The sequence below is a fragment of the Hyla sarda genome, chromosome 2 (assembly GCF_029499605.1).
Source record: "Hyla sarda isolate aHylSar1 chromosome 2, aHylSar1.hap1, whole genome shotgun sequence".
Taxonomy (NCBI): Eukaryota; Metazoa; Chordata; class Amphibia; order Anura; family Hylidae; genus Hyla; species Hyla sarda.
This window is the reverse complement of record NC_079190.1, coordinates 57,560,515-57,582,124: the sequence shown is the minus strand read 5'-3', so window position 1 is coordinate 57,582,124 and position 21,610 is coordinate 57,560,515. Positions and strand designations below refer to the sequence as shown.

The 21,610-nt window shown below is 46.6% G+C and overlaps 1 protein-coding gene across 1 annotated transcript in view; it reads left to right on the top strand.

Moving 5' to 3' along the window:
- The window catches only part of HSPH1 (heat shock protein family H (Hsp110) member 1), a 36,329-nt gene extending 20,393 nt beyond the window's left edge, over nt 1-15,936 (top strand). Inside the window, exons 11-18 of the mRNA XM_056561869.1 lie at nt 291-490; nt 1,044-1,157; nt 3,106-3,240; nt 3,922-4,047; nt 4,157-4,264; nt 6,560-6,679; nt 14,658-14,819; nt 14,948-15,936. Coding sequence (XP_056417844.1) covers nt 291-490; nt 1,044-1,157; nt 3,106-3,240; nt 3,922-4,047; nt 4,157-4,264; nt 6,560-6,679; nt 14,658-14,819; nt 14,948-15,142 — 1,160 coding nt within the window. The 3' untranslated portion in view covers nt 15,143-15,936. The remainder of the gene's footprint in view (nt 1-290; nt 491-1,043; nt 1,158-3,105; nt 3,241-3,921; nt 4,048-4,156; nt 4,265-6,559; nt 6,680-14,657; nt 14,820-14,947) is intronic.
- The last annotated feature ends 5,674 nt before the right edge of the window (nt 15,937-21,610 follow it).

Here is a 21,610-nt window from a genome sequence, read left to right as displayed (position 1 = left end):
AGGAATGAGTCTCCTAGGACTGTATCCACCTTTTCCAGCCCCCCGGAGCACCTGAAAGCTGAACTAATTTATGCAGGAAAAGTCATCAACTACCGAGCCGAAAAGTTTGGCGAATCAAATTTACTGTAAGTTCGCTCATCTCTAGTTTCTACATAAATTTGACAGGTTTTGATCTGCGAACTGTTGGTAGGGGTTACAGTGTAGTTTACCATGTTGTTCAGAACTGCTAAAAGCATACATTTGTGATATTTTCTATCTGGAAATATTCTGAAACTCTCCATTCCTTACAGGTCAGTTTCTTGTTCAGAATATTTCACCATCTAAAGACGGAGAAAAAGCTAAAGTGAAGGTGAAGGTTCGTGTGAACACTCACGGTATCTTTAGCGTTTCTACGGCTTCTGTGATAGAGAAAATGGAAGTGGATGAAGCTGAGGAGCAAACTGCGGAAAGTGGAGTGGAAGCCAAGAACCAAGGATCTATGGAAGAGGATGTAAGTAGTTCTTAGAAAAAGAATGCTGGGTTTCTCAGACTTGCTTATCTTAAAGGGGGGGGGGTGAATGATATCCCTGCTAAGGGGGAAGCATTCTTTCTATTGGTTTTTGTCATAAATGTTGTAAAAGGTTGTCCTGACGCCTTGAGGAAAAACCGGCAAATGCTGTGAAAGAACAAAACGCTACTTGCCTTCCCCACTAACGCCAGGGCTGCCATTGGGGTACAGCCAATACCCCAGTGAGGGGCAAAGACTCCCCACTGCACCATCCCTGCAGTAGCGCCAGCACAGAAGACCAATGTTTAAACAGTGGTCTCCTGCTCCTGCACATCATCCACCCCCCCCCCCCCTTTTTTATTTTTATTTTTTCTTCTTCCCCGTGAGTGTCCACGATTGGGAGATTCTACTGTATTTAATGACCCTTCTAGTGTTTCTGGTGCATATGTGAATGTTTCTATTTAACTGCTTTAAAAAAAAAAAAGTGCATGAACACTGCCATATTTTTGCTCTATCCAGTTAACCTCATCTGTTTGTGCCTGGGTTTTTCTTTCAGAAATCTGTCCAGCAAGATCAACCAGATGCTGGACCACCGCCCCAGGTACAAACCGATGAGCATCCTCCTCCTGAGTCCACCAGTGAGGAACACAAAATGGCTGACACTGAAAAAGTGAGTTTATTATTTTTTTTGTATTTTTTTTTTTTTGTATACTTTTTGCCTTTCAGCTTTCTTCTGAAGTCTCTCATGTCTCCAAAAATCATATAATACTGTGGCTTTACCAGCTATCAAGTCTACATGGGATGTTCCTTAGTTGTTTAGAGTTAGGGGTGTGTCCTTACACAGTCTGACACTGCCCAATCAGTGCTGACGGTATCGGACTCTACAGCAGTGTTTCCCAACCTGGGTGCCTCCAGCTGTTAAAAAAACTACAACTCCCAGCATGCCCGGACAGACAAAGGCATGCTGGGAGTTGTAGTTTTGTAACAGCTGGAGGCACCCTGGTTGAAACACTGCTGTAGAGGCACACCCTCTTGACAAAGAATGATCATAGTTGTCAGTTTATTCTTTTTGTGGCTAATACAAATATTGCTAGAACAGAGATGTCAGGAAAGCTGACCAGGCCTCTCTAGAATTAGAGATTTCTTTTAGGTATTTGTATTGTATTGCTTTCAGTCTTTGTGTGCCCCAGAGGAGGATTTGGAGATGACATATGTACAAATGGCTCTGGATTCCAAATCATCAGACCATACTTGATCTCCAATAAGCATCAGGTCCCTAAAATGTCTCATCTAGGTTTCTGTTTAGGAATAAAAGGGCATTACTGCCTTCTTGGGCAACTTTGCCATTTAGCCCTTGACTACACTGGGACTCTTTGTAGCACAAGTTATAGATTTCTTTCTTAACTGGAGTGTCAGCTGTGGTCCATACGATTTGAATAGAACTCAGTGGCCCAGATTTACTTAGACAGTGCAGACTAAAACTAGACAGTCTGAGGCACTGATACATCTGGCACAATTGCAGTCTGTTTGCTAAATCTGGCACAACTATGTATTTGAGTATTTAGTACAGACCAGCTATTGGTTTACTTTACTTCAAAATGAGCGTCGTGCCTGCCATGCACCCTTTATGACTAGCCATGCCCTTTGAGACAGAAAAGTGTCTTAACTAGGGATCGACCGACCCACCCGCCGCACCGCCCCCTCGACCCACCCCCCACCGTAGTGCTGGGCGGTATACTGGTATGGATTTTTGCCCATACCGCTATACCGGTCAGGCCCCTCCCCCACCCTCCGAGTCAATAAAAAAAATATTAAACTTACCCGTAATGGGGGTGGTCCGGGCTATCCATCCTTCCTTCCTGTAGTGTCCGGGTGGAGGGTGAACCAGTCCGAGCTGTCCTTCTCCAGGGGTCATCTTCTCCACTCCGGGCAGGCTCCGGCCAAGTATGCTGCATAGACGCCGCTACGCCGTGACGTCAGGTGCGTCGCTGCGCACGGGCGTCACTGCGCAGCGGCATCTATGCAGCGTACTAGGCTGGAGCCTGCCCAGAGTGGAGAAGATGACCCCCGGAGAAGGACAGCCCGGTTCACCCTCCACCCGGAATGCCGCCGGACACTACAGGAAGGATGGATGGCCCGGACCACCCTGACAGGTAGGGGGAGAGAAGCGGGTGGCAGCGGCGGTCTATGGCACCGCAAAAGCCACTGCAGTGCATTGATTTAAAGCGCCCGCTTTAAATCAATGATCTGCAGCGGTGTCGAGGGGGGATAAATAGCCCATAACTTATATCGGTATAAGCTATCGGCCCTAACCTCCACCGATTATCGGTATCGGCCCTAAAAAAAACGACATCGGTCGATCCCTAGTCTTAACACCTAAGGCACAAATCAGTAAATCTGTTTTTTGGGGGGGGCTGCACCTATAGCCTACTGCACTCCACTCCTTTTGCAGCATATTGTTTTCTTTTAGAACCAGTCCTAGAAATCAATTTATTAATTTTTTTCTTCACAAAGCCATTTGCAGATCTCACAGGTTATTGATGTATTCATGTGAGATCATATGACTATGATATATTTTGATGATGATTATTTTTTTATGGATTTTTTTTTTTTTAAAGGTGGAAAAGAAAAGTGATAAGCCTCCTGAGGCCAAGAAGCCAAAGATCAAAGTAAAGAACACTGAAGTGCCTATAGAAGCAAACTTTGTGTGGCAGCTAGGGAAAGACCTACTCAATATGTACATTGAGAATGAGGTAAGTAGGGGGTTAAGAGCGGCTTATTCCTCAGGTCTGGTTTAATTGTTTGGTCACATCAGTAGTAGAGGCCAGTACACAGGCTAAAGCAATGCTGTTGGGGTACGTGGACATGGACTGTGTCCCCCTCCCGTGAAAGGACTGTTCTTCACAAGCACCTTGAACATTTTTGCTTTCATGTTATGGACACAAAATCCGTCCTGACTGCATTTCTGATGACCTAAACCAGGAATTGAATCCATAATGTGGAAGCCAAAATTTGCATGCAATGCACTAATGGGAAAGCAGCTCTAGGATACGTTCACATGTACGCAGATTTGATGCACAGGATTTTCTGCTGCAGATTTTAATGTAAACTAAATGACTGAGCGCAGCTTCTAATCTGCAGTTACAAATCCTGCGCATCAAATCTGCACAGGAGCCTGAATGTGTGAACGTACCCTTACAAAGAACACACCCTTTCTATTGCCCTGTGTCCACATGGCAGTTTCTCAATTTCAGTTTATTCTGTTTGAGAAGAGTTCAGACTGTCTTGAAGGATGCGCTGCTATAATTATTAGTCTCATCCCCTAGTGACGGGAATAATTACAGCTTCAGATATACAGTAAGCCTGTTTACAACAGCTTTGTCGCTTAGCGTCTGCACCTGTTTCCTTAGAGATCTTTATTTTCCAAATTCCAGGGAAAGATGATTCTTCAGGACAAGCTAGAAAAAGAGAGGAATGATGCAAAGAATGCTGTAGAGGAATATGTCTATGAATACAGAGACAAGCTTTCTGGGCCATATGGCAAATTCATCAGTGAAGAGGTAAGTGGATTGCTAGAAGCCTCCCTTCCCTACCATTGGATAGAGTTGTCATTCTGGAAAATGTATCGTCAAAGGCAGATGTAGAATAAATGATTTGCACTTTCCCCAGGATATGAGTCGGTTTTTGGAGCTTTTGACAGAAACTGAGGACTGGTTGTATGAAGATGGGGAAGATCAGTCCAAACTGGTGTATGTTGAGAAGCTGGCTGAGCTTAAGGTATGCATACCATAACCCAAAAGAGTCTATGCTGTTACGTTTTAATGGGGTATTCCGGCTTTATAAATCTCATACCCTATCCAAAGGATAGAGGATGAGATGTATGATCGCAGGGGTCTCACCGCTGGGGACTCCGATCTCTGTGCAGCCCCCGGCATTCTGTGAGGGGCGCTGCCTCGGGAACTTAACATCACAGCCACGCTCCCTAGCGAAGTCACGCCCCTCCATTCATGTCTATGGGAGGGGGCGTGACGGCGTGATAGACATGAATGGAGGGGGCGTGGCTGTGATGTCACGTCCCCGAGGCAGCGCCCGGCACAGAATGCTGGGGGCTGCACAGAGATCACGGGGGTCCCCAGCAGCAGGATCCCTTTGAATAGGGGATAAGATTTATAAAGCCGGAATAACCCTTTTTAATGAATGTCTTGCTTAGAGAATTGAATAGGAAAATAACTGTCAGAACTCCCTTACCCAACTCTGCTAGCAAGTAAGAAAAAGAAAGGTGTTATCCCTATCCACAGGATGGGGAAACAAGCTGATTGGTGGAGGTCTGGCTTCTGTGAACCCTACTGATCCTTTGAACAGTGCTATTATCTTGGCAATTGTCGAAGTCCCATAGATGCTGGATCTAACAGTGATCAAGTGTGTGTGCTTTTAACCCCTTAACCCGTATATTTACGTCCTGCGCCGGCTCCCGCGATATGAAGCGGGATCGCGCCGCGATCCTGCATCATATCTCTTCGGTCCCGGCGCTCATCAACGGCCGGAACCCGCAGCTAATACAACACATTTCCGATCGCGGCGATGTGCGGTGTTAACCCTTTAGAAGCGGCGGTCAAAGCTGACCGCCGCTTCTAAAGTGAAACTGAAAGTATCCCGGCTGCTCAGTCGGGCTGTTCAGGACCGCCGCGGTAAAATCGCGGCGTCCCGAACAGCTGATCGGACATCGGGAGGGCCCTTACCTGCCTCCTCGGTGTCCGATCGACGAATGACTGCTCCGTGCCTGAGATCCAGGCAGGAGCAGTCAAGCGCCGATAATGCTGATCACAGGCGTGTTAATACACGCCAGTGATCAGCATAGGAGATCAGTGTGTGCAGTGTTATAGGTCATTTAACCCCTTCCCTAATAAAAGTTTGAATCGCCCCCCTTTTCCCATAAAAAATAAATGAATAAATAAACATATGTGGTATCGCCGCGTGTGTAAATGTCCGAACGCAAAAAATTAGTCCTCATAACGCCCTGTACGTGGAAAAATAAAAAAGTTATAGGCGTCAGAAGATGACATTTTTAAACGTATACATTTTCCTGCATGTAGTTATGATTTTTTCCAGAAGTGCAACAAAATCAAACCTATATAAGTAGGGTATCATTTTAACCGTTTGGACCTACAGAATAATAAGGTGTAATTTTTACAGAAATATGCACTGCGTAGAAACGGAAGCCCCCAAAAGTTACAAAATGGCGTTTTTTTTTTTTCGATTTTTGTCGCACAATGATTGATTTTTTTTTTTTTTCGTTTCGCTGTGCATTTTTGGGTAAAATGACTAATGTCACTGCAAAGTAGAATTGGCGACGCAAAAAATAAGCCATAATATGGATTTTTAGGTGGAAAATTGAAAGGGTTATGATTTTTAAAAGGTAAGGAGGAAAAAACGAAAGTGGAAAAACCCTGAGTCCTTAAGGGGTTAAAGGGGTACTCCGCACCCCTAGACATCTTATCCCCTATCCAAAGGATAGAGGATAAGATGTCAGATCGCGGGGGTCCCGCTGCTGGGGAACCCTGGGATCTCGGCTGCAGCACTCACCTGTACGGCTTTCACCTCACACCGGCAACGCTGGAGGCTTCAGATCCCAACCACAATGGCGGAAGAGCGTGACGTCACAACTCCGCCCCGTGTGATGTCATGCCCTGCCCCCTCAATGCAAGTCTATGGGAAGTCTGTCACACCCCCTCCCATAGACTTGAGGGGGCGGGGCGTGATGTCACACTGGGCGGAGTTGTGACGCCACGCTCTTCCGCCATTGTGGTCGGGATCTGAAGCCTCCAGCCTTGCCGGTGTGAGGTGGAAGCCGTACAGGTGGGTGCTGCAGCCCCCATCTAAATCATTAGATCAGTTTGGATCCATATAACCATACTTCTGTCAAACTATAATGGTTTTCATTCTAAATAAAAAGCCATGAGGCTTAGAGTTAACGGAGCCTAACTCCTGAGTAGGTAACTAGCTTCCTGTTCCTTGGTCCTTAGTTCAGCACTGTTTGTATTTATGTGGGTCTATATTTGTATTCTCATTTAGAAACATGGTAACCCAGTCAATGAACGGTATAGAGAAGCAGAAGATCGGCCAAAACTCTTTGAAGATCTTGGCCAAAGGTTACAGCACTACGCAAAGATTGTAAATGAATACAAGAATCAGGTACGTGCCAAAACTTCATGATGGTTAAATGTAGTAGTATTTTTTTTTTTTTTTATTTCTTGACGTTTTAAACTGTGTGTGGCTTGCTGAGGCTCCCACTAAAACTAAGGGACAGCCGTGCTCAAAGTGCCTCCTACTTTTTTATTAAGCAACTCATGGGGGTTTCTGCCCTCGTTACCCCACTGATGATGAGGGGGAAAAAAAAGAACTTTGTCACAATGCCATATCAGAAGTTCTTAACCCATTAAAGGGAGGGCTACTCTGCCTCTAGGCATCTTATCCCCTATCCAAAGAATAGGGGAAAAGATGTCCGATCGCGGGGGGCCCGCTGCTGGGATCACTGATCTCTGTGTGGCATCTGGTGTTTGCTTAGAACGTTTGGAGCGGGGGTTGTGACGTCATGGCCACGCCCTCTCAACGCAAGTATGGGGGGGGGGGGGCTTGGCAGCCATAGACTTGCATTGAGGGGGCGTAGTGTGACATCACGAGGGGCGTGGCTATGACATCATGAACCCCACCGCCTGCTCCAAGCGTTCGACAAAATGTTCCGAACGCTGGGGCGGCGGAGTACCCCTTTATGCACAACTCCGTACCAGCAGAGCACCAATCTAACTGATCAATGTAATTGCATAGCATTGATCAGTATAACAATCTGTTGATTGCTTATGAAAGTCACCTGGGAATAAAAAATGAAAATAAAGTTTTTAAAAATATGAAAACTCTCAATAAAAACTTATATCCCCACCTCCCCTCCCTTTTCCAGTCTTTCAGATAAAACAATGTAAACAAAATTAATTAAACCATGTGTGGTATCGCAGTGTGTGGAAATGTCTAAACTATTAAAATATAACTGATCCACATAATAAACGAAAAATACTAAACTCCAGTCTTCTAAATTGTTGTTTACATAAAATATCATTAAAAAATTGTAAACAAAAGCTATATAAAGTGGGTTTCACTGTAATCATACTGACTTAAGAATAAATATGATGGGGGAGATTTATCAAAACCTGTGTAGAGGAAGAGTGGTGCAGCCAATCAGAGCGCTTCTTCTATTTTTCAGAGGCCTTGTTTAAAATGAAAGAAGCAATCTGGTTGCAATGGGTAAATAGTCAGCTTTCTCTATCGGCTCCATTGGGGGACACAGATCGTGGGTGTATGCTGCTGTCTCTAGGAGGTGTGACACTATGGTAATAAAGTCGGCTCCTCCCAGCAGGATATACCCGCCTTCAGGCTCTGAGCTAATCAGTTTAGGCTTAGTGTCTGAAGGAGGTGGACATGGTCTGGATTTCTCCAGACCAGGTCTTCCTATTTTTTTGTTTTCCTAGTTAGGGACGTGTTTTAGTTTTTTTTATTCCTTTTTCTTTTCTGTTTTCAGGTGGGGACTCGGGGACTCCGGTTCCCTGTTTCCCCATTGCGAGTAAGGGGGCACAGACATTGCGTATATGCGCTGTTCACCCCCCCTCGCCAACGGTCAGCGCCTGGGTTGGTACCTCATGGGTCCGGGTCCCCCTATTTCCCTGCTCGCCTCGCTCGCGCATAGCAGCCAGGCGTGATGCAGGTAACTAAAGCTGACTGAAGACTCCATTAGGTAAGTTCTTCTGACTGAGGTAACTACTTTCCCTCTTTCTCCTCAGGTGCAGACTTGCAACTGCTGGAGACCCCCTGTTTTTGGCCCACCTTTTCAGATTATGAGGCTGGCTTACTGGGGATGGACTTTTATTCTGGACTTTATTCTGGGGAGCAGTGGCATCTGAGGGGGCATGTACCTTATGTTTTGCACTTACTGTGAACAGCGCCTTATACGCGGCTGACAGCCGCTGCGCTGGTATGGGCCGGGCGTTCTCTGCGCCGGCAGCGCCTTATATGCGGCTCATAGCCGCGGCGCTGGTACGGACCGGGCTTTCAGCGCCGGCTTACTTTCGCTTCTCCGGCAGTCTCTGCCGGCGTATTAGCCGCCCGCTCTGTTTCCCCGAGCGCATATGTGACTGACATGTGCGCTCGGGACAAGGAGCTGGTGCCATTATAGCTCCTTCTCGGCCTGTTCTTAGCTCCGCCCACAGGGCTGTCGGAGCTATTCTGAGGCGCGAAATTGCCTCCAATCAGCGCCGTGGGAGCGTGATTTTCAGTCAGAAGGGGGCCAATTAGTTAGTGCCTCTGCTGCAGGCATGCCCCCCTCTACTATTGGCTGGCCTGTTTCTCACACTAGCTGCACGGAGCCCTTCTCCTCACTGCAGCTGCCAGGGGACACAGACTAGGGTGAGAAAGTTCCTGTCTTTTTTTTTTTTTCTCATGATGTCTGTACCCAGAGCTGTTCCTCCCTCTAAACAGAAACCTGGAACGTCAGTGACTTAGGCTGGGTTCACACTACGTTTTCTCCCATACAGGAGCGCATACGGCAGGGGGGAGCTAAAACCTCGCGCTCCCGTATGCCTTCGTATGCGCTCCCGTATGTAATTCATTTCAATGAGCCGGCCGGAGTGAAACGTTCGGTCGGCTCATTTTTGCGCAGTATGCGCTTTTACAACCGGACCTAAAACTGTGGTCAACCACGGTTTGAGGTCCGGTCGTAAAAGCGCAACAATGAGCCGACCGGACCGAACGTTTCACTCCGGCCGGCTCATTGAAATGAATTACATACGGGAGCGCATACGAAGGCATACGGGAGCGCAAGGTTTTAGCTCCCCCCTGCCGTATGCGCTCCCGTATGGGAGAAAACGTAGTGTGAACCCAGCCTTATTTTGTCTGTAAGCACTGTAGTACCAAAATGCCTGGCTCTACTGAGCCGACTTGCCCTGCCTGCTCCACTGCTCCCCCAGACCCCTGGTACCCCCTGATGCCCTTTCGTTTCCGGTGGGTTCAGCTGCTCCACCAGCCTGGGTTTCTTCCCTGACACCCAGTATGTGGCTGACTTGACTCAAGTCTCCCGTTTGGTGGCTGAGGCCTCCCGGGAAGTGGTGTCCGCCTTGAAGGGGTCTTCCCTGCGCAGGGCCTCTGAGAGGGCCCCCTCCTCATCTCCATATACTTAACATTCTCACAAGCGTACTAGGGGTGCCTCGTCTGACTCTTCCATTGAATCTTCAGATAGACGTGAGCGTTCCCCTCGTGCTGTCTTCCGGGCACAAATGTCGCTCCTCCAGAGGACGTTCTCGGAGTCGCCGCTCTGCCACGCCAGAGCCGCGTACCCGGTGATGTTCGCCCCCCCCCCCCTCCAGGACTGCCTCTACTCATTCACATTCTCCTGGTGGACAAGGCTTCCGAGCCGGCATCTGACTCAGAGGACCGCTCAGACTCAATTGCAGCGATGAACTCATTGGTGACAGCCCTAAGAGACACCTTTCACTTACAGGACCCAGGATCTTTGGATGTCAATCCAGGAGTATCCTTTCATCGTGCTAAGCCAGCACCTCAAAGGTTCAGCTCTCACGCTGACTTTGACGACATTCAGGAATCTGCATGGAAACATCCAGACAAGAGGTTTCCGGGAGTCAAGACGATTCAAGAACGTTATCCATTTGACAAGGACTTTGTCACTAAGGTGGTTTCCCCTCCCTCAGTGGATCCACCAATCTCCCGGATCTCTAAGGTGACTACACTGCCACTGGCAGATGCCGCTGCCTTCAAGGATCCCACGGACAAGAAGGTAGAATCCTTAGCGATGTTTGCCTCCTGAAGCAGCTGGCTCTTCTCTTCTTCCCATCTTCGCCTCGACATGGGTTTCCAAGGCTCTGTCGGAGTGGTGCCAAAAGCTCCATCTGGATTTCTTAGCGGGATCCCCCCCCAGAGGATCTATCTGCTCTGGCTCTCCAATGCTCTAAAGCTGGGGACTTCCTGTGGGCAGCTTCCATGCAGTCAGCCCGTTGTTCTGCCTTTGCTGTGGGTCACCTAGCAGCCCTCCGCCACTCTATGTGGCTTAAAGCTTTGAATGCGGATGCCGCTTCCAAAATGTCTCACTAAGCTTCCCTTTACGGGTGGCCGTCTTTTTGGCAAACGCCTTGATGAGATCATCTCTGAGGCAATGGGAGGTAAGAGTTCCTTGTTACCTCAAAATAAGGCTCGCCCTACGTCCCAAAGGAAGTCCTTTTCCTTTCGGTCCTTTCGGACCTCTGGCTCCAGCAAAGGGTCCGGGCAGGCGCCCTCGCGGGACAAGAAGGCTCCCTCGTTCCGGGCACGCCCGTCTTGGAAGTCGGACTCCAACCGGTCTGGCCGTTTTGCGCCCAAATCAGGCAACCGCAAACCCATTTCCGCATGAAGTGAGGCCCCCACCTGCGGTTTCTTCTCAGGTGGGAGGTCGTCTCTTGCTTTTTCGAGACATCTGGACCTCACACATTCAGGACTCTTGGGACAGGGACGTGGTATCCAATGGTTACCGAATCGAATTCGCCTCCCTTACCGACGGATCGCTTTTTTCGATCCCGGGCCCCCCCGGTCTTCTCCTCTGGCGAAGCAATTTCGAGCGGCTCTCCAGTCTCTGCTTCTCCAGGGGGTTATCGTTTCTATTCAAATCTCTTTGTGGTCCCCAAGAAGGACTGTTCTGTGCGACCAATCCTAGACCTCAAGCGTCTCAACCGTCACCTTCTTATCCGCCACTTCCGAATGGAATCTCTCCGTTCGGTAAGGGAGTTCCTTTCATCGGTGGACATCAAGGATGCCTACCTCCATGTGCCAATATTTCCAGGCCATCATCGGAAATGGCCTGGAAAATGTTACGGTTGAGGGGAATCTCGGTGATACCCTATCTGGACGACCTTCTCATCAAGGCTCCTACCAGAGCCCAGACTCTGGAGAATCTGGACGTCACCCTCCACACTCTGGATCGCTTCGGGTGGATGGTCAACCAGGACAAGTCAGTCCTTCGTCCTACCCAGTCTTTAACCTTCCGGGGACTTCGTTTCGACACAGCCTCTGCCCGAATTTGTCTCCCGTCGGACAAACGTCTGGCGCTTTGGTCGGGGGTCCGCTCCCTTCGGACCGAGGTCTCAGTCCCCGTCCGCACTTGTATGGAAGTCCTGGGTCGGATGGTGGCAACTATGGAGGCCGTACCCTTTGCCCAGTTTCATTACCGCCCCCTTCAACTGGCGATTCTCTCTCGATGGAACAGATTGTTCTCCCTCGCGAGGTCCGTCAGTCTCTGCTCTGGTGGCTCCGCTCCCCCCTTCTTCTCCAAGGGCGGTCATTTCTTCCCCTTCACTGGCAAACTGTTACAACGGATGCCAGCCTGTCGGGCTGGGGCGGCGTGTTCAGGGATTGGACGGTTCAGGGACTCTGGTCTCCCCGGGAGACCCTTCTTCCGATAAACATATGGGAATTACGGGCGATTCTTCTTCTTTTGTCTTCTTCATTGGGAGTCCCGTCCTGTCCGCGTTCAGTCCGACAACGCCGCGGCCTTGGCGTACATAAATCGACAGGGCGGCACTCGTAGCCATGGCTACTCGCAGCCATGGCAGAGGTGAGCAAGATTCTCACCTGGGCGGAAAGCAAGGTTTCGGCGATTCACATTCCGGGAGTGCTCAACTGGGAAGCGGACTTCCTCAGTCGGTCCTCATCCGACCCGGCGAGTGGTCTCTACATCCAGAGGTCTTCGCGCAACTCTGGGGCATTCTGGACGTGGACCTCTTCGCGTCCCGACACAATCTGGACCCTGGCTCTGGCCGTGAAAGCCCTAGTGATTTCTTGGGTGGGGTTTGCCCTACCTTATCTGTTTGCTCCCCTTCCTCTCCTTCCCAGGGTGCTGAGAAAGCTCAAAGCAGAGGACGTCCTCTCCATTCTGGTAGCTCCAGATTGGCCCCGAAGGTCGTGGTATGCCGACGTAGTCGGGCTTCTGGACGACGCTCCACTGCGCCTTCCGCTCCGTCCAGACCTGCTGTCTCAGGGTCCTCTTTGCCACCCCAATTTACAGTCGCTGCATTTGACGGCGTGGCGGTTGAGACCGCGGTTTTGGGGGCCCGCGGGTTCTCTCCCCAAGTCATTCACACCATGCTCAGGGCTCGTAAGCCCTCCTCCGCAAGAATTTACCACCGTACTTGGCGGTCTTATTTTCGTTGGTGTGAAGCTCAGGACTTCTCCCTTCTCGGTTCCCCGTCTTCTCTCCTTTTTACAGTCGGGTTGGAACTGGGGTTGTCTCTCAGTTCACTTAAAGGTCAGGTTTCGGCCTTTGCTATTTTTTTCCAGCGGCCCCTGGCTTCTAATTCTCATGTCCGGACCTTCCTTCAAGGAGTGGCGCAAGCTGTTCCTCCTTATCGGTCACCCTCTCCTCCTTGGAACTTGAATTTGGTTCCGAGTGCCCTCCAGGGTGCACCCTTTGGGCCCCTTAGAGAGGTGTCTCTCTACCTCCTTTCTTGGAAAGAGGCGTTTCTTGTTGCTATCACCTCCATCTGGAGGGTGTCTGAATTGGCAGCTCTTTCCTGCCGTTCTCCGTTTCTGGTGATCCACCAGGACAAGGATGTTTTCCGGCCAGATCCTTCCTTTTTGCCTAAGGTGGTCTCAGCCTTTCATCTCAATGAGTACATTGTCCTCCCGTCCTTTTGTCCAGCTCCTTCTCATCCTAAGGACCACTTACTACGCAAGCTGGATGTAGTTCGGGCTATTCGGTCTTATCTCTCCATCACTTCTTTGTTTTGTCAGTGTGATTCCTTTTTGTCCTTACGGAAGGTCGTCCCAAGGGACAACCTGCTTCCAAGGCCACCATTTCGGAAGCCTATCGCTGTAAGGGGAAGATTCTACTCGTTCTGTTGGGGCATCCTGGGCTCTCCAGAATAGAGCCTCGGCCTTGCAGATTTGCAGGGCGGCTACCTGGTCGTCTTTATACACTTTCTCGAGGTTTTACCGAGTGCATACTTGCGCATCGGCTGATGCTAGTCTGGGTCGTTAAGTGTTGCAGGCGGCAGTGGATCGGCCGTCTGCCTGACTGCTTATCTGCCCACCCAAGGGACGGCTTTGGTACGTCCCATGGTCTGTGTCCCCCAATGGAGCCGATAGAGAAAAGGAGATTTTTTAACACTTACCATAAAATCTCTTTCTCGGAGGATTCATTGGGGGACACAGCTCCCGCCCTTTTTGGGATTTCCTTTGGTTCTCTGTCCGAGGGTGTGTTCAGTTATTTTTTTTTCTTCTGGTTCTCGGACAGTTTTGGGTTTTTCTTTGACCTGTTGGTCTCCTCCTATTGCTCTGGAACTTAAACTGATTAGCTCAGAGCCTGAAGGCGGGTATATCCTGCTGGGAGGAGCCGACTTTTTTATTACCATAGTGTCACACCTCCTAGAGACAGCAGCATACACCCACAGTCTGTGTCCCCCAATGGATCCTCCGAGAGAGATTTTACGGTTAGTAAACAAAAATCTCCTTTTTCCTCTGCACAGGTTTTGATAAATGTTCCCACCTTAATGTCAGTTTTACTATAAAGTGCACTGTGCAAAATAGCTTTTTTTTTTTTTTTTTTTAAGTTTCATCCCACAAATTTATTTGTTTCTCTGTTTATATTGAGGTAAAATGAAGTGTTAAAATAAAATAAGCTCTGTATATGGCTCTGTAGTTGGAAAAATAAGTTATGACTCTTAAAAGACAAGGAGGGAAACGCAAAAATGAAAATTGGCCTGGTTGTGGAGGGGTAAAAAAAAATAAAAAATCTAGGAATCGTTTTAAAACCTTGGCTTTTATTCACTGAGTGCAGCACGGTGGCTTAGTGGTTAGCACTGGGCTCCTGGGTTCAAATCCCACTAAGGACAACATCTGCAAAGAGTTTGTATGTTCTCTTTGTGTTTGGGTAGGTGTCCTCCAGGTGCTCAGGTTTCCTCCCACACTTCAAAAAAAAAAAAAAAAAAAAAAAAACATTGATAGGTTTAAATTTTGAGCCCCAATAGGGACAGGGACCACTTTTTAGTGTACAGCCCTGCAGAATCTGTGAGCGCTATATAAAGTAATAAAATTATTATTAGGCTATTCTTACATGCTTCTATTTGTTGTTTTTCTTGGTATTCAGAGTGAGGCATATCAGCATATCAGTGCTACTGACATGGAGAAAGTAGAGAAATGTACCAAGGAAACCATGGAATGGATGAACAATGCCATGAATCTTCAAGCTAAGCAGCGATTAGATCAGAACCCAGCTATATATGCCCACGAGATTAAAGCGCAGCTGTCTGTAAGTATTTCATTGATAACATTACTAAGTGATTACAATATTTGGGATCTGTTACATAAGGTGGACCCTTACATGGCAGGGTCTTATGTGGACAAATGGCAATCTATATGTGGTTTTCTTCTATTTAGGCATTGGACAGCAGCTGCCACCGCATAGTAACACAACCAAAACCCAAGATTCAATCACCAGAACCTGAAAATCCAGTAAATGGTATGAAACACAATGGAGACCTCAAAGATGAGAAAAACTCTGTACCTACTTCTCAGCAGAACGGAGACTGCCATCCAAATGAGAAGGAGACTATTGAGATGGACTTGGATTAAAGGGCTCTGTCCCCAAATCTCCTGTTCCAGGGACTTGCTGGAATCTGTTCCTGGTTCTTCGTCCTTAACACGTGTAACCTCCTGAAACTTTTTTTTTTTTTTTCCCCCCCTATTTCCGTACTCCATGACCAAGCACTGTCTAAGGGACTATTTATAAAAGATGTTGAATTTTTATTGTTATGTATTAGTTTTCTTTCACTATATATTCTACTGCACATGACTAGATTAAGAGATGTCTTGTTAACTTGGAGGGAAAAAAGAAGAAAAAAAAAAAAATTCCTGTGGAATTGTGAACTTCATATTGGGCTTATGAGCAGGTGAACTTTACAAAGCACTGAGTGAAGGCAGTGTTTGGTGGAGCAAGATTGGAGGGAGCACATTGTCGTTCTGTTTACTTTTCCTGCATGCCAAGAACAGATCGAGCCAGTCTTCTGGGAATGGCCTTTTGATTCATTACAACAAACTCTTAAACTCCCAATATTTTTTTTATTTTTTTTTTTAAGGTTTAAAGCAAAATGCAGGATTTTCTTTAAAGCACTGCAGAGATTTAAAGGGGTACTTAGGTGGAAAACATAGATATATTCTAATTTTTTTTTTTTCAACTGGTGGCAGAAAGTAAAACAAATTTTGTAAATTACTTCTATTAAAAAATCTTAATCTTCCAGTATTTATAAGCTGCTGAATACTACAGAGTAAATTATTTTCTTTTTGGAACACAGAGCTCTCTGCTGACATCATGACCACAGTGCTCTCTGCTGAAATCTTTGTCCATTTTAGGAACTGTCCAGAGCAGCATATGTTTGCTATGGGGATTTTCTCCTACTCTGGACAGTTCTTAAAATGGACAGATGTCAGCAGAGAGCACTGTGCTTATGATGTCAGCAGAGAGCTCTGTGTTCCAAAAAGAATTTCCTCTAGTGCTCAGCAGCTAATAAGTACTGGAAGGATTAAGATTTTTTTTTTTAATAGAAATAATTTACAAATCTTAACTTTCTGGCACCAGTTGATTTAAAAATAAAAAATTTCCACCGGAGTACCCCTTTAAGTGCATTTTCAAATAATATTTTTTGGCTATTTTAGAAAGCTCTGCAAAGTGAAAGATGTGCTTGATAGTATTGTTATTGTTGTGAAGCCTTCAGAGAACTTGGTTAATAAAGTTCTATGATCATTTAATGAGCAGTATGATGTTTTCTAACCAGAACACCCCGCCCACTCCTTTTTATTTACTGTATAACACGTGCCCTTTTTTTTTTTTTTTTTTTAAAGGAAATTTGAGTAAAAAAATTAAAATAAAATAAATGGTTTGGAATTTAATGCCACAATATTCCTCAATTTGTTACAACATTCCCCCCCCCCCTTGTCAGTCTGATTTTATTACAGGCGTTCACTGCATCATTCTTGTCTATGGCCTGCGTCTGGTATTACAGCCCAACCCTCTTCACGTCATTAGGAAATATATTCACTAGACACAGCGCATGGATAAGAGTAATGTTGTTTATAGGAAGATCAAGCTTTTTTTTTTTTTTATATGTGGCATAAAACCTTTTTTTGGGTGGTGCAAAAATTGGCTACTTTTTGCATGCCAAAAAACTGGTATAAGAGGGCGATATTTTTTCCTAACGTTCTTTACATCGTCCAATAGATCTGTTTCTATATCAGGAGGTATGGCCAGATCGCCGATATCAGAAGCTACAGCACGTTCTTAGGAAAATTTTCATTTGCGCAAAAATTTTAAGTCTGTGCGCCGTTTTGATAAATTTGGCACACGTTAACCAAAAACACAGCAATTAAATAAAAAAGGCGCACATTAGCCATAGACACAGCAAATAAAAAAGGCTGTGAAGTGGCTGCACACATCTAAAAATGTTGATAGATCTCCCCCTTTTGTACATTTCTTATACATTTGTTGGCCTCACATCTCTCAACATCAGATGTTGGGGTGTCGTTTTTTTTTTTTTTTTTTTTTTTTTTTTTTTTTTTTTTTTTGGCAGATAGCCACCAAAAAAGTCTGGCAAATGCTTTCCTGCCAATGCTTGTGACCTGTTATAACGTTACCATATTTGTAACTTAAGCCAAGAACTGGGCTCTGAGTCATGGGGTGGCCCCTGTCCCACAAATCTATAGATTTTATATTATAATCTGTCAATCATGGGTGCTGGACCAACCCACATGGCTCAGAGCCACATCTCCGCCGTATATTGGACTATGATTATACTCTGAAACAGTGCAGCCATACAAAGGGAATCTTAGATCATTGTGATAAGCTTCTTTATTGATGCTTTCTGCTGCCTGTGGTTCAGGCAGCATCAGGCTCTTAACATGTATGGCCAGATTTAAGCACAGAAGAGGCTGTAGACTGTCTATTGTAGCTGCATTACTTTTACTGCAATGTTTCCCAACCAGGGTGTCATCAGATGTTGCAAAACTACCACTCCCAGCATGCCCGGGCAGTCAAAGGGGTACTCGGCGGAAGTAATCCCATATCCTTTCCCTCTCACTAACCTATTCTAGTGTCTAAGTAGTTTTCCCTCTTCCAGTTGTCACTTGCATGCAGGGAATTAGGAAAATATGTCATCCAGCCATGCTCTGTGTCAAAGTCCCTCTATAAAAGCAGCCCCTACCTTCCTGAGACACACAGACCATGTGGTTTCTGCCCTGCACTGATGAGTCATGTTCCCTTTAACTGGGAGCTGTGTGCTGCCTCATCATCAGACACTGTATCTCTCTATCCTTACAGAGCAGGAGGGTGGGGGCTGTGAGGAGCTGGACACAGTGAGAACAGAGCTGCAATGGCTGCTGGAAAGTGTAGTATTCATGTTGAAGAGGAGAAAAGGATGTTTAACCCCTTAAGGACATAGGGCGTATCCATACGCCCCCGTTTCCAAGTCCTTAAGGACCGAGGGCGTATCCATACGCCCTGAGCATTTCCGGCCCCCACCGCTAGCTGGAGGGGAGCCGGAGCTGGATGCCTGCTGAAATCGTTCAGCAGGCATCCCGGCATATCGCCCAGGGGGGTCATTATGTCCCCCCATGCCGGCGATTGCCGCAGATGGCTGGACAATTCAGTCCAGCGATCTGCGGCGGATTCCGGGTCAATCGGGTCTCCAGTGACCCGATGACCCGGAATTACTGGCTGATCGGGGCCGTCAGAGACGGCCCCGAACAGCCAGAGCCTGCAGGAGTGAGGTGGCACTGGTGCCACCTCACGATCGCCCTGATTCGTCGGCCGGATTACCGGCCGACCAATCAGGGCGCCTGCTGCGGGTGTCACTCCCGCACCCGCTCCGCCCCTCTTCCGGAGGACGTGAGCGGGTGCGGGCAGAAGACCCCGGGTGCTGGGGACCCCGATCCCCGGCGTCCTTGTTGGGATCGGGGCCCCAGGAGCGACGGCGGCGGCGAGGGACAGTCCTGCAGTGTGGATCGTTGGAGGTGAGTGACAGCCTCCTGCTGTTGCTTAGCAACAGCTCCCAGCATGCAAAAAGGGCATGCTGGGAGCTGTAGTTATGCAACAGCAGGAGGCAGACCACCACAACTCCCAGCATGCCCTTATGGGCATGCTGGGACTTGTAGTTTTGCAACAGCTGGAGGCACATTCTTTCTATGGAAAAGTGTACCTTCAGCTGTTGTGTAACTACAACTCCCAGCTTGCACAAACAGCTAAAGTGCATGCTGGGAGTTGTGGTGCATCTGGTGGTTGCATAACTACAACTCCCAGCATGCCCGTTGGCTGTCGGTGACTGCTGAGAGTTGTAGTTTTGCAACAGCTGAAGGCACACTGAGTTAAGTAGTAAACCAGTGTGTCTCCAGCTGTTGCATAACTACAATCCCCAGCCAATGTATGCCTCCGGCTGTTGCACAACTACAAGACCCAGCATGCCCTTCCGCTGTCCGTACATGCTGTGGGGTTGTAGCTTTTGCAACAGCTGAAGGCACACTGGTTGCAAAACGCTGAGTTTGTTACCAAACTCGTTGTTTCACAACCTGTGTGTCTCCAGCTGTTGCAAAACTACAACTCCCAGCATGCACTGATAGAACGTACATGCTGGGAGTTGTAGCTTTGCAACAGCTGGATGTTTCCCCCCCACAATGTGAACGTACAGGGTACACTCACATGGGCGGAGGATTACAGTAAGTATCCGGCTGCAAGTTTGAGCTGCGGCAAATTTTCTGCTGCAGCTCAAGCTGCCAGCGAGAAACTACTGTGAACCCCCCGCCCGTGCGACTGTACCCTAAAAACACTACACTAACACACAATAAAATAAAAAGTAAAAAACACTACATATACACATACACCTACACAGCCCCCCTCCCCAATAAAAATGAAAAACGTCTGGTACGTCACTGTTTCCAAAACGGAGCCTCCAGCGGTTGCAAAACAACTACTCCCAGTATTGCCAGATAGCCACTGACTGTCCAGGCATGCTGGGAGTTTTACAACAGCTGGAGGCCCCCTGTTTGGGAATCACTGGCGTAGAATACCCCTATGTCCACCCCTATGCAATCCCTAATTTAGGCCTCAAATGCGCATGGCACTCTCACTTTGGAGCCCTGTCGTATTTCAAGGCAACAGTTTAGGGCCACATATTGGGTATCGCCGTACTCGGGAGAAATTGGGCTTCAAATTTTGTGGGGTATTTTCTGCTATTACCCTTTTTAAAAATGTAAAATTTTTGGGAAAACAAGCATTTTAGGTAAAAAAAAGTGATTTTTTTTTACATATGCAAAAGTCGTGAAACACCTGTGGGGTATAAAGGTTCACTTAACCCCTTGTTACGTTCCCCGAGGGGTCTAATTTCCAAAATGGTATGCCATGTTTTTTTTTTTTTTTTTGCTGTTCTGGCACCATAGGGGCTTCCTAAATGCGGCGTGCCCCCAGAGCAAAATTTGCTTTCAAAAAGCCAAATGTGACTCCTTCTCTTCTGAGACCTGTAGTGCGCCAGCAAAGCACTTTTCACCCCCATATGGGGTGTTTTCTGAATCGGGAGAAATTGGGCTTCAAATTTTGTGGGGTATTTTCTGCTATTACCCTTTTTAAAAATGTCAAATTTTTGGGAAAACAAGCATTTTAGGAAAAAAATAATAATTTTTTTTACATATACAAAAGTCATGAAACACCTGTGGGGTATAAAGGTTCACTTAACCCCTTATGTTCCCCGAGGGGTCTAGTTTCCAAAATGGTATGCCATGTGTTTTTTTTTTGCTGTTCTGGCACCATAGGGGCTTCCTAAATGCGGCATGCCCCCAGAGCAAAATTTGCTTTCAAAAAGCCAAATGTGACTCCTTCTCTTCTGAGACCTGTAGTGCTCCAGCAGAGCACTTTTCACCCCCATATGGGGTGTTTTCTGAATCGGGAGAAATTGGGTTTCAAATTTTGGGGGGGGTATTTTCTGCTATTACACTTTTTAAAAATGTAAAATTTTTGGGAAACCAAGCATTTTAGGTAAAAAAAAGTGATTTTTTTTTACATATGCAAAAGTCGTGAAACACCTGTGGGGTATTAAGGTTCACTTTACCCCTTGTTACGTTCCCCGAGGGGTCTAGTTTCCAAAATGGTATGCCATGTGTTTTTTTTTGCTGTCCTGGCACCATAGGGGCTTCCTAAAGGTGACATGCCCCCCAAAAACCATTTGTCGCTCCTTCCCTTCTGAGCCCTCTACTGCGCCCGCTGAACAATTAACATAGACATATGAGGTATGTGCTTACTCGAGAGAAATTGGGTTTCAAATACAAGTAAAAATTTTCTCCTTTTTACCCCTTGCAAAAATTCAAAAATTGGGTCTACAAGAACATGCGAGTGTAAAAAATGAAGATTTTGAATTTTCTCCTTCACTTTGCTACTATTCCTGTGAAACGCCTAAAGGGTTAATACACTTACTGAATGTCATTTTGAATACTTTGGAGGGGTGTAGTTTTTATAATGGGGTCATTTATGGGGTATTTCTAATATGAAGACCCTTCAAATCCACTTCAAACCTGAACTGGTCCATGAAAAATAGCGAGTTTGAAAATTTTGTGAAAAATTTCAAAATTGCTGTTGAACTTTGAAGCCCTCTGGTGTCTTCCAAAAGTAAAAACTCATAAATTTTATGATGCAAACATAAAGTAGACATATTGTATATGTGAACCCAAAAAAAAATATTTTGAATATCCATTTTCCTTACAAGCAGAGAGCTTCAAAGTTAGAAAAATGCAAAATTTTCATTTTTTTCATCAAATTTGGTGATTTTTCACCAAGAAAGGATGCAAGTTACCAAAAAATTTTACCACTAAGTTAAAGTAGAATATGTCACGAAAAAACAATCTCTGAATCAGAATGATAACTAAAAGCATTCCAGAGTTATAAATGTTTAAAGTGACAGTGGTCAGAATTGCAAAAAACGCTCCGGTTAAGGTGAAAAAGGGCTCGGTCCTTAAGGGGTTAAAGGGGTACTCCCGTGGAAAACTTTATTATTTTTTTTTTTAAATCAA